This window comes from Notamacropus eugenii, chromosome 1 (genome assembly GCF_028372415.1).
Source record: "Notamacropus eugenii isolate mMacEug1 chromosome 1, mMacEug1.pri_v2, whole genome shotgun sequence".
In the NCBI taxonomy this organism is placed as follows: domain Eukaryota; kingdom Metazoa; phylum Chordata; class Mammalia; order Diprotodontia; family Macropodidae; genus Notamacropus; species Notamacropus eugenii.
The window spans coordinates 711729842-711748585 of NC_092872.1; the positions used below are offsets into that span (position 1 = coordinate 711729842).

An 18744-nucleotide genomic window follows, 5' to 3' on the forward strand; every position below is an offset into this window, starting at 1 on the left:
GAGGACTAATTTGGAAAGAAAACAATAGGCACAAAATGGCAAATATCTACCATCTACAAAATGTTTCCTTCATCAAGGACAGTGGAGCCACCAAATTTATACTTTTAATAGCACAGTTCCCAACATTCTATGAAAACAGAGAAATGGTCATAACAGAGAGCAAGGACCCAAGCAGCCCAAAGAGCAAACCAAGACAAAAGCTGGGGGCCACCCAACTCTGGGTTGCTGCAGCAACACTACTCAAGATATTTGAAAGAGGGGAGGATGCCAAATGTTTGCGGAAAGTCATGTTATTCCCACCAAAAAAGGAAATTGAAAAAATCTACAAAATCCTTATAAGAACACTCTATGTCTACACAAAGGATAGATAAAGGGCATCCATGATGTATACAAGTGAAAAGGAACAGGAAGGCTTTTTGCAGATGATATTCTACAACAGACTACCTCTTCACTGTCACACAATTGACTGAAAAGTACAGAAATTATAGGATTCCACTGTTTGTTTTTATATATTGCCCGTAAAAACATTTGGTTAGATAGCACAAAATTCTGCCTTAAACCTCAGAATGTTTCCCATGCATATGATGGAATCATATAAAATTCCTTGAAACATACCACCACAGATATAATTTTGTTTGATAGCCCTCCGATGACTAATATCAAGTGAGGCATAAAATAGGGAGACATATGCTCACCACAGGTGTTTGACATGGTTATGGATAATATCCAGTGCAAAGCCCAACTGGAAGAGGAATGATGAGGTGCTGCTCTAAGTGCTCTAGGAATGAATAGCATTGTACTAATCACTTCAAGCCATGGAACATTAGATAACCTGCCAAAATGAGATCCATAATTACTCAAAAGAGTTCATCTAACTAACCTTATGGGAAAAACCAAAGGGATGAAGGATGCCTATTACTCAGTCTGTGAGATGCATCTGGATCAACAACCCCTAGAGCTGACTATTATCATCAGTCTGTATATCTTGGACAAATCCTGAAGATGAATGATGTACTATGTGCAGAATGAAGTTGCATAAAGCAATTAGGAATTGCCTGAGATTTTTTGTGATTGCAAGCTTCTCTCTAAAATAAAGAGCCATGTTAATACCCATCTTTTTCCAGTAATGCTATATGACTATTGCCAATCAACAAACATTTAGTAAGCACTGAGTACATGCTAGGCATTGTGCTGAGCACTAACAATAAAAACAAGCAAAAATACAATCCCTGTCCTCAAAAAGTTTCCATTCTAATGGGAAAGACAACAGGGAACACCAGTTTTCAAAGAATTAAAGTTGCAGGTTACTCAAAGATCGAGAGAGAGAGAGAGAGAGAGAGAGAGAGATGCTGAAGGAAACTACCAACTAAGAGTTACTAACCAAAAGTTTCATAAAGTTATCATCAAAAATGTACACAACATGAAGATGAGGGAAGTTATTCACATAGCAACAGTGAGATATAACAGATGGACAACATGTGTGTTCCATTGATAGCCACCTAATGTCAAGATATCTAGAGGAAAATTCCCAGCATGTTAGGTAAGGATTTTTGGTACAACATGAGCAAGAGTCACATAGGATGAAAAAGTATAAATGAGTTTCAATTTGCACCAGTGGAGGAAGTAAGTGCCCATATCAATGAAATAATAGATTCATTAAAGGATCAACTAATCATAAAAATAACCCAAAATGATTCTGGATAAACTGTAGGCAAAAGTAAGTTTTTGTTTTTGTTTTTCCAGCAAAATGATACTTATATAGCTAAATAATTTTGCATAAGCAAAGATCAAAGTTACTTCCAGCTAAATTTTACTGTAAATAAGGGCTATCCCTCAATAAATGGGATCTATATAAACTCAACAGTTGGCTCAAAAATATTCTCAAAGAAACTATGAATAATTGTACATACCTAACCTCGCTGGCAATACAAGCACAGCATGGTAATGTTTGGAAGATATATGAATCCAAATGGGCACCCATAGGTATGATAGGAAAATTATTTTCCATTTTCTTAACATCTTTAGCCACTCCTAATACTTCAAAAACAATTCGCTCTGCTTGCCACAAAGAAGAGTGGCAAAAAAACACAAAAACTATTTGGCTGTCAGAGTAGAACTGAGGCAAGAGCAAAGACTAGGTTTTTTGATGACCCAATGAGAAATCATTTAATGCTTCTAAACAGAAAGTCCCCAGGCAGGGTGAATACCTCAGTGAGTTTATATAAAATGAGCTATGGTCCATAAAATATCTTAACTTTATATGACTACATTTTCTAAACTTAAAAATAAAAGCATTGCAACAGACCCTGCCTGATAAGATTCACCATGGAAACAGAAAGGGAGGCTACCGATGATACCTTTTAAAATCAACATCTGCACAAAATCTGCATCTTGATATTTTTATCAGAATCAGAACTGACTGAAAAAAAGGAATTATATCACTTATCATGGGATATCAATTCTACATCATAGTATTAGACAACAAAGAAGTCTTACAACCCACTTAAAGAATTAGGGCCACATATGAAGGTCCCATCTTGATGGTATGACTGTGTAGATTCTCTTGGTATTGGAAAGGTTTGGCTGGGTAGAGTGGATGTATGATGTCTCTTCTTTATCCCTAAAAGATATCGTTTAGGGGAAGAGATATTGTTGTGCACCAGCAATAATTTACATTGTACCAGTCTCCTTGTCTTAAGTTTATTAAGTGACAAGAAGCAATGACGTTGTCTTTCTTCTTGCCCAATTTGGAACCATACGTAATCATTCTAAACCAGTATAGCACCTCTATTGTGTTTCCTTTTCCATCCTCTTTCCCTAATTCTTTCTTTTCATGTAATTAATAGGTTCTACATTTAAAGCCTGGAATAATGATAAAATCACAAATTTGAAAATCATAATTTAACAGTACTTTGCTCAAGAGTATCCCAATTACGCAAGAAACATTATTCAGTAACTGATTACGGTCAATTCATATCACAATGATTGTTGTAGGGATGACAAGTTTTATGGGGAAAAGGGGACAGTGTTGAAAATTCATAACACAAAAGAAAGCTATGGCCACTCCCTCTTAAGGGGTTTACAAAGAATAAAAGTCTTTCAATAAGGTATGTACATCTATAGGCTGATTGAGGATACAGTCAACTAAAGTGTTTGTTTCTTTCATCCAATTTTTGAATACTTCATTTTCTAGAAAGACTTTGCCACATGACTATCAGTAATTAAATGATCAATAGGAAATCATTTCTAGACCAAATAAGTCATTAGTTGATAGTATTCTTACTTAATCTTGGTCTCAATAGAAGCCTTTCTTATAAGGAAAAGAAGAACACATTGAAATTAAGTTGTATTTTGCTAAAGGGGCCAATCCTGAACCTAAGTATGAAAGAAGAGAGTTTATGAAAATTTTCATGTTAACGATTGACAATTTCAGCACTTTCTACTCATATCTGAATATATGGTAAGATAAGTTTTCCAATGTTAAATGCCACAGTTCGGTCCACAATCTTAGAGAGATTTTTGATTGGCTACTTCCCAAATACAACTTAAATTGGCTCAAAATAGAACAATCACATGCTAACCTGGTAACATTAGCAACTCTATTAACAGCCAATTTCAAATCCACACCAGAGGGAGTAAAAGGTAATTTGCTCATTATCAACACCCTCCGGCTGTGGAGGGAAATGACTGTTCATCAAAAAGAATTTTCCAACATAACAATACTAGACCCTGTACATAACAACCACAGTCTTCCTTCACTCCAGGGACAAGCTCACTCAAGAATAACTATGAAAAGGCCTTGAGATGCAAACATGTCTTTATATATGTGGCCTCTTTGAAGATCTGACTACCCTACCAAAGTCAACCTGCACCTCCACTCTTACCTAGCTAGTCACAAACAAAACATACCATGTACAATATGGTGGAGTACAGGTCAAATCCCATTCTAACAAATAATGTCACAACAAAGGATGCCTATTTATGAAAATACTTATAAGGCCCAGCTTGTATTTCAAGCTATATTCAATACAAATGAACTCCACACAAAAGGAGTTCTCTCATAAAAGATTTTTTCTGTAGGCTCATATATTAACTCAAAAAGATCAGGAGCCATACATTACTCAGAAGCACGATAGTAATACTCCCACTCAGTGTGGTTAGGTCCTAGAGAAAATAATGATTTTTCTTCAGAAATGAAGCTCAGATCTTTAGCTGGTTTAATATAATTTCATTTTTACATGCTCTGCTTGAAAAGTTTGAATATAGCATTATACCATTATCATTCCAAGTTACAGAATCGTACTTCTTGTATTCACTTCTATTGTGATCTTTTTGGCTATTAGCCTCTGAACAGGATCCTCCACTTCCAGTCTCTCCTCTTTCCATCCATGCTGCATATAATTATCAAATTAATCTTCCCAAGCATTTAAGATTGGCCTCAGTTTACATTTACACTGTTACTTCTTATTACTTCCCTAAAAATATGTTGGGTCAACCAAAATCATTCCTCGGGTATAGCCAGAACTTACCAAGCTCCAAACTTGTGTATGTAAATCCCTCAACCTAGTATACCTTCTTCCCTTCTTCTATCTCCATTTATCAAAAGCTCATTCCTACTCCAAGTTCCAACCCCCTTTAGGAAATCTTTCCTCTTCACCAGGCCAAAAATGATCCCATAGAATGTTGGAGCTTAAAGTCATCTTAGACATCTTCTAGTTCAACCCTTTCATACTACATATGTAGAAACTAACAGCCATCTAGGTTATTTGTAGCCTTGTTTCAAACCCAGATCCTCTCTCTCCAAATACAGTGCTTTTTCTACTATGCTGTATTTCTTGTCTCCCTTCTAAATATCTACGGAAACTTGTATGATGCTTATCTTTCTTATTTCCATACTAACATACTTTAGCTATGTATGGGCACATCTCATTTTTCTATTAGATCATAAATTTCCAGAAGGTTGGATATGTGGGATGGCTTTCTATGAAGAAGGGAAAAGATATGAGAGAAAGTTAGGCAATATAAAAACAAAAGACATCAATAAAATTATTTTTTAAAAAAGAAAGAAAAGAAAAATCACCTTCCTAAGTATGATATTAGGGAAGAGGGACTAGATAGCATTTCATCTGAAAGAGATTTGAGGGGGTTTAATGAATTATATGCTCAGAGTTGAGCAAATAGTGTGCCTTGCAACGTGCAAAAAAGCTAGCATGATTTTAAACTACACAGGAAGATGACTAGGTGAGAGCCCAGCTTTCTTCTGTCTTGATCAGACCACATTTGGAGTAGCTTATATCAGTCCTGGACATGGCACATTTGCGGGCTGATATTGATAAACTGGAGAGCTTCCAGAGAAGGTAACCCTAATGGTAAAGGACACCAAGATCATGTCAGTCAGGAGGACCAGTTGAAGGAAGTAGAGAAGACTAAGTCTGGAAAACAGAAGGTGCCAGGGGAATATGATAGATGGGTTCAATTATTTGAAAGGTTTGTTCATGCAACATAAATTAAACTTATTCTACTTGTCTAGAAAAAAAAGTAGAGGCAATACAAGGGGAGCAACAAAGCAGCAGATTTAGATCCAAAAGTGGAGTGAGATGCTTGCCAGGGAAAGAGTGGAGGTTCCCCATCACTAGGGGTCTGTAAGTGGATGCTGGATGACCATTTGTTACAAATGTGATAGAGGGAAAGGAAAGTTGGAACCAGTCTGTGTAAAGCTTTAAAGACCTCAACTGGGGAGTTAGTCTTTTCATTGTCATTATGAACAAGGGAGTAATGAGATCAGACCTGTGTCTTAAGAAAAACCTTTTTCTCCAGTAGTACTGTAAAGAATGGATTAAGCAGCTAGGTTGCACAGTGGATAGAGTTAGGAAGACTCATCTTCCCGAGAACAATGACTACTTATTAACTGTGTAACCCTAGCCAAGACAGTGAACTCTGTTTGCCTCAGTTTTTTCATCTGTAGAATAAGCTGGAGAAGGCAATGGCAAACCATTTCAATATCTCTGCCAAGAGAACCCCAAGTGGGGTCATGAAGAGTCAGACACAACCAAAAAACGAGTCAACAATAACAACACAACAGAATTCTCAAGGGAGGTTAAAAATTAACTTGAACTAAACTATGATACAGTCTCCTCATTTCCAAGGAATAGGACTATCCCAGAATACTATAGGAAAAGTGGGAAAGAATCCAGTTCTTACAGACCATCAGTTACAATGATCAAGGAAGGACTTATAATGAAGTCATAAAAATTGATAACGCATCAATCAATAAACATTTATTAAGCAGCTACTATAACCAGGCACTCTACCAAGCCCTAAATTACATGTAATGGGGCAATGGGTAACTCAAAGATTTAGCATTTTTTCTGTAAAAAGCATGGTTAGGAACCGCACAGAAATAAAGAAAACGTAAATAAGAGAAAAAATGTAGTAGAAGCAATTTGAAGAAATGAGAAAGCTCATTATAGGTAAAATTGGAGGGGAGATGTCAAATTTCGTGAGAGCTGTGTTCTACAGGAATGTCCTCATTCTTCCAAGTGCATGACCAGAAGTCCATGATCCCTATGTTTCCATGCATGTGTGCGGAGAACTGCCTGTTTCTCATAGATTGCAATGCAGTGGGAACCTTTAGACAGAAATCCCCTTTGAAACCTCCCTGGGACCAGAACAGCGGCTGATGCGAGCCAGCTGCAAGGCGGGTTGGCCCAGGAAGCCTTCCTCCCCAGTCACCATTTGCTGCTCAGTTGTCGGGCTCTTACTTACAAAGCTCTGGACTGCTGCTGCCTTCAGTCAATCCGTTTAGCCGAAGGCCTCTGATTTGTTCACATTTACTACAACACATACAGAGGGCTGGAGGATTTTTTTTACTATTGATCTGGTGCTTTAAGAGGGGAAAAAAATCTCCTTGGCTGTCTAAACACTATTGATCCCCGCTTGGGAGTCGCGGCAGAAGTGTAGAAAGGGCGGGGATAAATTGAAATTTCATTTCCGACAACTTGTTCCTGTTATTTTTACCCTTTTGGATGGGGAGAAACACGGAGCAGCAGCTTCAGTCAATGTGGTCGATAGCGCCACTGAGAAACTCAACCCAGCGTCTGCCAGGGGTTTGGCAATGAGACATGATGTTGAATTTAGAGTGTATAAGGCCGAATACTGTAGGTGAAGGGCACACGGCCTCAACACCAAGCCAGAGGCAAAGCAAGAGGTTTCTTTGGCTCCACAGGGCTTCCTGTAAGCCTGGCTTCAGGGGGAAGAAGGAAGCTGGGGAGCACCCCATAACTGTGACCCCTGAGTGCCCCTCTCTAGGGAAATCCCCTGTCCTCAAGGAAATGAGTGATATGATGGGCTCCAGCAAGTCTTTTCCAACAAGCCCCTTTATCAGAGGTGTCATCTTGTTCCTTGCTTGCCAATAATTTCTTACAGTGGTATCCAGAGAGCAACCCTGTCCAACTAAACCAATGTTTCAGGTCTCAGAGCAAAGCGATAGGCTGCAGAAACTCCAGGAGGTGCTTCAAGAGCTCTAAGTGAAGATAGCTGACCTCGAGAGGACAATCCAGCACCCAGAGTGAGCTGCAAAAGCAGCTGGAGACCCTGAAACATGCTGAGGAGCAGGTACCGGGCATGTGATGGGATGCAGTCCTAGCTAAATGACATCAGGAAGGGGTCACTAATCTTTAGGCACAGTGAGTGGGAGGCTGGATTTTGCTGGAACAGCACTGGCTTTGTTCTTGTTTTTATTAGATGTTCAAAGAATATAGGAAAGAAACAGGCTCCCTCTTACTAATGTGAACATCTGGCATTTATGTGACTGAACACCTTTGATCCCCAGGTATTCCAAATCACTTTATAACCTGTTGTCATACTAATGGCCCTTGCAACAAATCTTTTCGTTAACATTACCAAATACTTTCCACATTGGCTTGCCCTTTTTCAGCATCTCTGGGTTCAGTATCCTTTTGGGAAATGAAATGTTCTATTTTGGGGCCACAAAAATCTTTCTTTTTTTAAATTTTTATTTCTTGAAAAGTTTGGACAACCAAAGTTCCTTCTGCCACTTTGCCCTAAAGATGTTTTTGTCAAAATAGTTCACCGTTAAATGACAGCATCCTTTTTTATTTCCAATCACTTCATAGTGCCTGCTCATGCCTGACCAATACTTTTCCTTTTACATCCCATCCTGGAGAAAGATGTAAATACTATTCTCTCTTGGGAGCCAATATTATCTGCATCGCGTATGAGGTTGCAAATTCGGGCACAATAAACAGAATTAAGAAAAACTGAGCTGGCATTTGACAGAAATTGTGAAATGACATTCAGAATCGTTGCTCTTGTGGAAATTACTGATATTAAAATATAAATCAGTGTCTTGTGTTTCCCGTAGCACCAGGGGCTCTATTAGGTTATGCAGTTTGATTGCTGAGCTGAACCTTAGAGACTTGACAGTTCAGTGCTGAAGTTATCACACACACACACACACACACACACACACACACACACACAAATTTAACCCTTATCCTGCTGGAGAAAAGAAGCCTAGGCTGATGCCATGTCAGAATCACCTCTAATGAGCTAACTTTCTCCATTGAAACCTGGGGAACAAATGGAGAGGACTGAAGACGGTTTAGAGGGAGCTGAATTGAGTCGTGTAGATTTGAAAGTGATGGCTCTGAGAAGAAGCTATTCTCTGTTGGAGAGTATAATGTGGGTGGATTACAAGAGGCTTGGTCTCTTATATAGATTAGCTGACTGGAGCCTAAGTCGAGTGCTCTTGTTCTCTCTTTATCCCTCCAGGTGAACCAGCAGGGGCAGACTGTGCAAGGACTAGAAGTGGAGCATGATCGCCCTCCAGGACCATTCTCATCACCTGGAGGAGGAGGCTACCAATTTGCATGCCTCGCTGGAGTCCCAGATCCTGCTGGAAAATAAACAAACTCTGGAAGCCAGCCAAGTAAGTAATCCTGGTGTTATCCATACAGATTAGGGTTATACCTGGCAGAGAACCTAAAGGTCTGGGCTACACCTCAGGATGCTCATGTTATGATCACCACATATACGACTGGAGATCAAGAGCCAAAAATGAAACAATCTCTGACCTCCAGCACTAAATAGTTCTGAATCTATGATCAAATGGCACTTGGCATCTTATCCCACCTAACCCTCTGAGATTACTCAGAATTTTTTCCTTCCCATTTATTCATTGGGTCTAGGATGCTCTAGCCCAAAGATCTATCCAGCAAGAGATGTATTATATTCCACACAACATGGCGAAGGGTCACTGCTTCCCATGGTGTCCTCTTCTCTCCAAAACCGGAGGAAAGAGATCTGATTTTATTGCTTAACTCAAGCTAGAATGAAGAGGAGGAGGGAACATGGTGCAGTGGAGACAATTCTGGCTATGGGGTCAGAACACCTGGGTATGAATCCCATTTTCTACCATTTAGCACCAGAGTGACCTTGGGGAAGTTGCTTCTACTCTCAACCTGTTTCTTCTATAAAATGAGGGAGTAGGCTTGGATTACATGGCATCTAAGGTCCCTTCCAACTCTAAATCTATGATTCCGTTAAGATCTATGATCCTTTCTTTCTCATACCTGTGCTTCCTAAATTCCCAATTTCCCACATAGATTCCATGACTAATAGGGTCTAGGTGGTACAGTGGCTGGAGTGTTGGACCTGGAATCAGGAACTCATCTTCCTGAGTTCAAATCCAGTCTCAGACACTTACCAGCTATGTGACCCTGGGCAAGGTCACTGAACTCTGTTTGCCTCAGTTTCCTCATGTGTAAAATGAGCTGGAGAAGGAAATGGCAAACCACTCCAGTATCTTTGCCAAGAAAATCCCCAAATGGGGTCACAAAGAGCCAGACACGACTGAAATAAATGAACAATGAAATAGAGGCTAATGTTAGGAATAGCAATTTGTACATTCATGAATAAGAGTTCTATTCATAGCTCTCTTGTCATGAATAATTATTTATTAGTTTACCAAACTAAAAAGCTTTTGTATATTAAATAAAACATCCTGGTAGAAATCCAAATGCATTATTCTTTACTGACAGGCATTAAATGAACTAAAGAAAGCAGAGAAACTGGATTCAAGCAAACTATGAGTTCATGGGATCATAGATTTTTATAGAGACAAATGGAACCTTAAGAGTCATCTAGTCTAAGTCCCTCATTTAACAGATGAGGAAACTGACTCCCAGGGAGTAATTGACCCAAGATTACACATATAATAAATGGCAGAGACAAGGTTTGAACCAAGGTCCTCTAACTCCAAATGCATGTTTTTGACAATATATTTATAAACTAAACATGTTACATGTATACACGATACACACATATAATTCTATGCATATGTGTGTACATATGAATATGTATATAAGTATATTTATTTAAAATATACTTAGAAATATATTTTAATATATGTCTACATATATTAATATATTAACTTAACATATAAACATATAATATCTTATATGTAATATATAGATTTATTGATATTATATACAGTACATACATACATACATGCCATACATGCTGAAATAGATTTATAGGCCCAGAGCCTAACATAAATTAGGATGGACTTAAAATAAAACACTATTGACAAATAAGGATTTTAAAATTTAACTTCTGGGTAGTAATGGTGTAGAGATGCAGCAGAAATACCCTGTACTGTGCAATTTGGCCAAAGAATTGATCAGAGACCAATTTATTAATTAAATGCTAAGCATCTCCACTTAGAGAAAGAGAAATCTGAAAGAACAGAGATCCATTCTGCTTTGGAAAATCTCGCAAACCCAAAGCATTCCAAAATGCCACAATTAATGGGTGCTAATAAAAAGGCTCAGGTTCCAATGCCTGACAGGAGCTAGCAGCACTCTGGACCTAGTGGAAAGAGAACAAGAACTGGGCAGGAGACCTCAATCCTAGACCTAGCTCTGACATGAGCTATGTGACCTTCTCTATACTTCAGCTGCCTCTTTCATAAAATATGATTGTGCCAAGTCATCATGAAGTACTCCTTAAGCTCTAAAATTCTGTGCTTCTATATGTCCTTATTTGTTCATGTTCATTGCCTTCATATGTGTCTTTTCTCTAGGTACTAGCATCAGAAAGTGAAGGGGAGTTCAGGGTTTTAGTGGACCACAAGACCAAATATGAATCAATGATGTGGGATGCCAGCCAAAACAGCTAATGTAGTCATGTATTCATGGACACACAGGGTCCAAAATAAAGGAGGTAGTAGTGTCTCTTTTACTGTATGCTGGCCAATCCACATCTGAAATAATTGTATTTAGTTTTGGGGGCTACATTTTAGGACTGACAAACAAATCAGAGTTGGTTCATTGAAAGGACACCAGGAGGGGCATCCCACACAAGGCCTGGCCTGAAGGAACTGAGAAAATTTCACCTAGAGAAAAGAAGACTCAGCTGTAGGGGCCACCAGACAGCAGGCTTCAAGTATTTGAAGAGCTCTCCTGAAGGATTATGCAGTTATCCCTTCCACATTGTTGAGGTAAGGAGCACAACACCCTGTGATATGAACCATGTAAAATTTTTTGACCCTCCATATCAGAGAAGAAGTCTGAATTACTACAGTATTAAAAGATAAAATATGTGGATATTATACAATGCTATCCATATATTTATGCATTTCTGAGTTTCTAAATGTTTTCTGTGTCATCTGCTGGCTTACCTGTATCATCTGTGGCTTTTGCAAAACTCCCAAAAAATTCCCATTTAATTTCTTATGCCAACTCACAATATATCAGGGCCACAATGGGGAAAGTCACGATGTGGAAGGGATAACTGTACTTATTCTGCTTGGCCCAAGGGCAGAAGAGCAAGCCATAGAAAGCTATAGCGGGGCAACTCTAGTTCAGCATAAAACAAATCGGGTGTATAGAGCAGTCCAAAAATGGTGACTAGAATGCTTTGGGAAGGCTTCCTCACCACCAGAGATCTTCAAGTTGAGAATGGAATGAGCAGGATACATCAAGGATAGCTTCTCATTCAGGCACTTGGTGGACCTTTGAATCCATTTTCCACTCTGAGATTCTGGAACACTGAAGTCATGAAAATTTTGCGAGGTATCTTTAAAAAAAAAAAGCTTTCAGCTAACCTAGTCTATTTTTGTTGTTGAGTCATGTTTTCAGTCATGTCTGATTCTTCATGACCCCGTTTGGGGTTTTCTTGATAAAGATACTGGAATGGCTTGTCATTTCCTTCTCCAGCTCATTTTACACATGAGGAAACTGGGGCAAATAGGGTTAAACGACTGCCCAGGGTCACACAGCTAAGAATTGTCTGAGGCCAGAGTTGAACTTAGGTTCTCCTGCCTTCAGGGATGGTGCTTTATCCACTGAGCCACTTAGCTTTCCCTCTGGGTCTTTTGTGAATGAACCTAGAGCAATTTAGAGGGGTCTACTCTCAGAAGGCTAGCCATCAAGGGAGGATTCTGTTTAGCCACAACAACCCAAGAAACTCTATACTCCTGGAACTTAGAGAACCTAGACACCACTACGGTATGCTTACTAACCCCACCAAGTTCAAGGCCTATGGGAAAAAAAATTATTTTGAGCACAATTGATCAAAGAAACCCAATTTCAGTGAGTGTAGAAACAGTGAATTCAAAAACAGTTCAATATGAAAATGCTATTATTGTTCCATTAAATTTGACAGTAAGGATGAGGAAAGGCATCAATTAGCATAGAGGGGGAGGATGGTTGAGTGGTTCAGAGGGCCCATCTAAGGTCATGTGCTGCAAATTTGGAAGTGCGTGCAAATCTGCATGATTTCATGGCTTCTCTGGCTGGCTCAGCTACCTTGGAAAGGGAAGGGAAGGGGAGGGCATCACCAGGAATGAACAGAGGAAGGCTGGTGAAGGAGCCAAGGGCTTCCAGGGCAGTACCAGGATCAGGTCAGGTAGAAGAGAACCCTCTTGTTTTGGTCTGTGTGTCTCCATTAAATCAAAAAGAAGAGGAGGTAGAAAGGCTGAAAAGGGATACACAGAGCACAGACACAGGCAAGTGAAAAGACATACCCCTACGACAGGGAGCCAGAAAGGTTTTTAAAATGTCAGTGCCCTGTAAAATTTTTACTAGTTCACAGTCCCAGAATCTCAGAGTAGAAAATGACTCCAAAGGTCCACCAGGCTCCTGAATGAGAAACTATCCCTAATGCATCACCAGTGCCTCATTGTTCCTAGGACTTGAGGATTTCTAACTCACAGAGCAGGGAGGGAGGGAGGGAGGGAGGAAGGAAGGAAGGATTTTTTTAGAATTAAGCCTGACTCTTGAAGGCAAACAATTAATCCTTAACAGAAGTTATGTCCTGAGGGATGTGTGTGTCTAGGTATGTATGTATGCATGTATGTGTGTGTGTCTGTGTGAGTATGTGTGGTCTATATACATGTGGATATGTCTGTGTGTATAGTTGTGTCTTTAAAGGTGTGTCTGTGAGCATATGTGTGTGTGTCTGTGTCTTTGTGGGTATGTCTATGTGTGCCCATGTGTTTGTCTATATGTGTCTGTGTTTATGTGTGTGTATGTGCCTATATGTCTGTGTGTATTTATGTGTCTGTGTGGGTTTGCATATGTACATATGTATTTGTGTATATGTATATTGTGTATGTCCATTTGTCTTGTGTCTGTGTATCTATTTGCATGTTTTGTGTATATGTGAAGGGGAATGTGTATGTGTATGTTCGTTTGTTTCTGTGTGTCTGTATGTGCTTTGTGTATACATGTGGGGGAGAGGGGGGAAAGTGTGTGTGTCTGGGGATCAAGCCCCTGCGGCCTAGCTGAGCTAACTGGGCCCCCAACCTTCCACCTCCTCCCTGTGATGAAGAAGAAGGTTCTCAAGGGCCTCCAATTGTCCTTTGGGTCTCCCTGTAGGGAATACTCTATGAAAAACACCATCAAGCAGTTGAAGAAAGATTTCCACGCCTCCCAAGTGTCCTGAGACAAAATCCTGTCCACCATCCATCTCAAAGGAAAGGAAATCCAGGATTCAGAGAGAGAAAGGAAGTCACTCTGTGAGGCGCTGAAGGAGCTTCAGAGGGAGGTTTGGCCCTTCCAGGAGGAATGCTAGCCTTTCCCTTATTATATTCTGAACCTTTAGGACAAAATCCAGCATCTAAACACCTGCTTCCTTTTCTCCTGTGCTGAGGGAGAAACTAATTTTGGCCTTTTCCACTCTTGCTTCCATCTCTCCATTAATGGGCCATCTGAACTATCTCTTCCTGCCTTTCTCCTCTCTCCCTCTCCACCTTTCCTTTCTATCTGGTTCTTCCTATGATTCCCCTTTGGGCTGAGGTTTTATTTTATGATTGAAACCAAGTTCCTCTCTGTCTGTCAGCTTTTTAAATATGAAGACTGGGGGCCCTTCCATCAAATGCTCCTCTACTACATCTGTTGCTTATTGTCTGTTGATTTCAGGTCCCTTTAACCAGAGCTGTCCAGTCCTACTGTGCAGCATTGGGGAAGGACGTAATCATTAGGTAATGTCATTAGGTATTACACCAGACACCCAGGAAGACATTTAAAGGAGAGTCCTTATATCTATTTAGGGTTCCAAGTCTGAAGAAGACAGGCATTTCTAAGGGGGTGGGGAAGGAGTCATCCAAGTCATTCCCTCTGCCCCTTGGGATGAGGAATAAGTATGACAGTGGGGTAGGGAATCTATCCTGTTTTTCTCCCCTGTAGCTTTGCCAGAGGAATTTGAATTACCCAAAGAAGGCCCGCTCAGGAAAGAAGGCAAGCTGAACCAGCTGCCCAAACTGCTTTGGCAATCTCCAAATGTGCCATGCAAGAAAAAGAAATCTACCAGGAGGAGAGAAACCGTCAGAGAGATGCTGAGATAGAGCCAAGGATCCCAGAGGAGGGGAACCTACTGCAGGGAGAGCCTTGAGGGACAGCATAGCAGGAAGGGAAGGGGGATAGTAAGAAAAGGTGAGACTGTCAGAAGTCAGGGGAGGAAGCACTTTCTTTAACAGGTGATAGCTGGATGCAGCCCAGAATACTGGAGGGATTAGAGCCTGCTAGGAGCCTTCTATCCTATGTAATTTTGTTAGGACAGTATAATCAGAATACAGCAGAAAGAACGTTGACTCTGGAATCAGAAGTCTTGGGTTTTAATTCTGCCAAAAAATGTATGTCATCTTAGACAAATCACTCAGTTTCCTCATCTGTTAAATGTGGAAGTTGGACTGGCTGGTCTCTGAAGTCACTTATAGCTCTAGATCTGTGGTCTCTATTACTTCTAGAGAGAAAATGGCTAGGTGGCACAACAGATAGAGCTCTGGGCCAGGAGTCAGAAAGACCTGAGTTCAGATTATGCCTTAGGCACTTACTAGCTATGTGACCCTGGACAAGTCACTTAATTTCTGTCTGCCTGAGTCTCTGCACCTGTGAAATAATATCCCCTACCTCCCAGGTTGTTGTGAGGCTCAAATGTGATAATAATTATAGAGCACGCTCAACACAGTGCCTTACATATAGCAGAGGCTATATAAATACTATTATCATTATTATTATAGCAGCTAGGTGGGTCAATGGATAAAGCACTGGACCTGGAGTCAGAAGGACCAGACTTCAAATCTGGCCTCAGATACTTGCTAACTCTGTGACCCTGGATAAGTCATTTAACTTCTGTTTGCCCTAATCCACTGGAGAAAGAAATGGCAAACTACTCCAGTATCTTTGCCAAGAAAACCCCACAGACAGTATGGTCCACAAGGTCACTAAGAGTCAAACACAACTCAATAACAACAAAATTATTATTTCTTGCTTTGAAAAGGACAACCTAGACTGTAGAAGAAAGTTTGGAGGAAATCCTGAGCATACACTTCTAGCATATCCCCAGACCTATAGATAGAAACATCCAGTTGAAGCAGTAGATGTACCCCTGTGGAAAAAGAGGACTCATTTACATTATGCTGCCCTCACCAAGTCTGTCCAATCCACAGTCTGGTTTTCTATGATCAGATCATAGATCAGGGAAAGGAAATGGTGACTTCAATGTGCCTCCTGTCACTTTTCCACAAAAATTCTCACATAGATAGCTCTGAGCAATCAGGACTCAGAATGAACCAAAGGATGTCAGAGCAGGAAAGGACCCTAGAGGTCCAACCCTGTTATTTTACAAAAGAAAAAATTCAGAATCAAAGAGAAATGACTAACCCAAGGGAACACATCTAGTAAGTAGCAGAGTCAAGACCAGAATCTACGTCTCAACCATTCTGCCTCCTTGAAGACACCCTTCTATACCTTCTGCTTATACAGTGCAAATCCTAGGCTCATCCCTATGACAGCTTCCCAAGCACTGTCCTTGGAGCCCAAGAGCCATTGTCCAGACAAGAGAAAGATGGAGAACGCTTAAGGTACATCAGGCCAGGGCTGACTTGGAAGGGCATTTGACATCAATGTACTGCTAGCGAGATTTTTTAAACATTTTTGCTAAAATTGTATGGAGCAGTTTTCCTCCTGGGGCACAGCTATCACAAAGTGAAGACGAGGTAAAGGAGTTGATGAATATGAGAGAAGTACTAGCCGCCTCCATCGATCAGGCATCAGAGATGAACCAGAGAAAAGAGAAGGTAACTGTCCCATAAGGAAGACCCAAGATTGCCCAGGAAGAAGTCAAAAGACTTGGAGAAGAGACAGATTGACCTGTTTAATGGGAGTATAAAAAGCCAACACTGACACAGCATCCGGGGATCTTGAGCAAACTGTATGAAGGTCTCTCCTTTCTAGAATCATGAGCTGGGGATGATATGGAGATGTGTTAGACCTGTTGGTCAATTATTTGAATCTCCCTGCAAACACCACACTACAACTATACAAAAATGATCACTATTAGTCATTGCCAGTAGCTTCTCAAATATTTATCTAAAACCTTCCAAATGTTGCCTTCATAAAACCTTTCTTCTTGTCTGCTCCTGTTAGGAATTAACACAATTCTCAGTTCTGCTGCTGCCAACAGTGGAACTGGTTTCCTCAACTGTAAAATGGAAATAATAGTAGCTCCTCTCAGGACTGTTGTGAAGCTCAGAGGAGGTAATATTTGTAAAGCACTTAGCACACCGTGGATGCTTTATAACTATTGTTATTTTTAATATTATTGAAGTAGCTTTGCCCGTTGCACTCTATTTTGTACCTGGGATATGTTCAGAGGTGAGGGGCATTGGCACTCTATGCCTAGGTGAATTTGTGAATTCTGTCACTCTAAAATGCACTTTTGCAAGTCAAACTGCACACTTGTTATATGGAGGAGAATATTATTATGTGGAGAAGGGCTTTTTCATCCTTACTTTATAACAAAGAACCTACACAGGATTTTGTGGTTTGAAAATTGAAGATTTAATTTTAGAATGAGCTCCTAAAAATGCAAAATTTGCCTTGAGAAAAGTGTAATTTTCACCATGATGACTCTTTCATCCCCTATAATTCTTTCTCACCTAAAGGAATGGAAATTTCTCCTCCTGAAACATTTTAGGTTCATAGTTTCCTAGAATGCGGGAGGTGGAAAGGACTGAAGTCATCATCTGGTCTCCTTCACTCAGTTTACAGATGAGAGAAGTAAGCCCAGAGACAGGAGATAATTTGCCCAAGATCACCCAGCTAGTTATTGGCTGAGCAGGGTTTGAAATCTAGGTCTCTTCACTCCTGTCCAAATGCTCTTTCCATACCACAGGACTTACCTCTCACCTAGCCTTTGGCCTGGGCAGGCAAAAGTTACCCTCCCATCCCATAATGCATCTATTTCCCATGATGCTTTAAGAGGGGAGACAATGCTGCCAATCAGAATCCAACTTCAGAAACATTCTAAATTCTAGCTGTCTAGCTCAGAATCACCAGCAATTCTTGATTCCTCTCAGTTTATGTGATAGTGTGGGTGATGTGAGGGTTTTTTTTTTTTAATAGGGTGAATATTCCATTAGTTCTCACTTCTGGAACTGATTTCACTGGTAAGTGTCTGGTGGAAATTTTATCTAGTCTTAGAAATTGTAAATGTAATTTGTTAGGAGACAGTACTACATAGAAGAAAACGCACTGGAATTAGGGTCCAAATGTTCCAGTATCAGCACTGGGTCTTACCAAGGTTGTAACTTTGAGCAAACTATTGAACCTGTCTGAGACTTGAGATTCTCTTCCTCAAACCGGATGAAATAATACTTGAACAATTTACCCCATAAGATAAAGAGGATCAAATGAGATAATTTACATTAATCACTTTATAAAAGGTTTTGGGGTGTTCTTGGTGTAATCCATAAACATAAAGATTCAGTGGTGGCTGATGCTATAGGGAAGCATGAATAACAGATGAAAAGATAGGTTCAGATAAGTTCCAACAGTGTTTTCAAACCCTCTTCTTGAAACCTAAATCCAGATGAGAGAATATAAGCCTAAAAATCCTTGGTTGACAATTCATTTGTAATTTTCTTATCCTTTTTCAGGTCCATGACAAGACTCAGGGCATGATTAAAATAAAAGGAGAGTTGGAGACCACTGCGGAAGATGTAAGGCTAACGACAAGTACGGTAAGGATCCAAAGATATTGCCTCATTTCATTTTGAGCCTTTTCTTCATAAATCAACAATCCCAATCACAAATATAGTTAACGCTCTCTTGTCCATCATGATTGGGAAGTAAAGCGTTTGGGTTAATCAACTATGGGAGTCAAGAGGGAGTGAATCATATATATTATTTATATGACACAAGACCACCATATGCCAAG

At 40.0% G+C, this 18744-nt stretch overlaps 1 protein-coding gene across 8 annotated transcripts in view; it reads left to right on the top strand.

The window, feature by feature from the left end:
* The first annotated feature begins 17816 nt into the window (after positions 1-17816).
* Positions 17817-18744, top strand: part of PMFBP1 (polyamine modulated factor 1 binding protein 1) — a 105849-nt gene continuing 104921 nt past the window's right edge. For 7 of the 8 annotated variants that reach the window (XM_072636473.1, XM_072636475.1, XM_072636474.1 and 4 more), the window contains exons 1-2: positions 17817-17974; positions 18464-18547. In XM_072636473.1, the coding sequence (XP_072492574.1) occupies positions 18485-18547 (63 nt within the window). In that variant the 5' untranslated portion in view covers positions 17817-17974; positions 18464-18484. The remainder of the gene's footprint in view (positions 17975-18463; positions 18548-18744) is intronic. The other variant, XM_072636480.1, reaches the window with a different exon arrangement.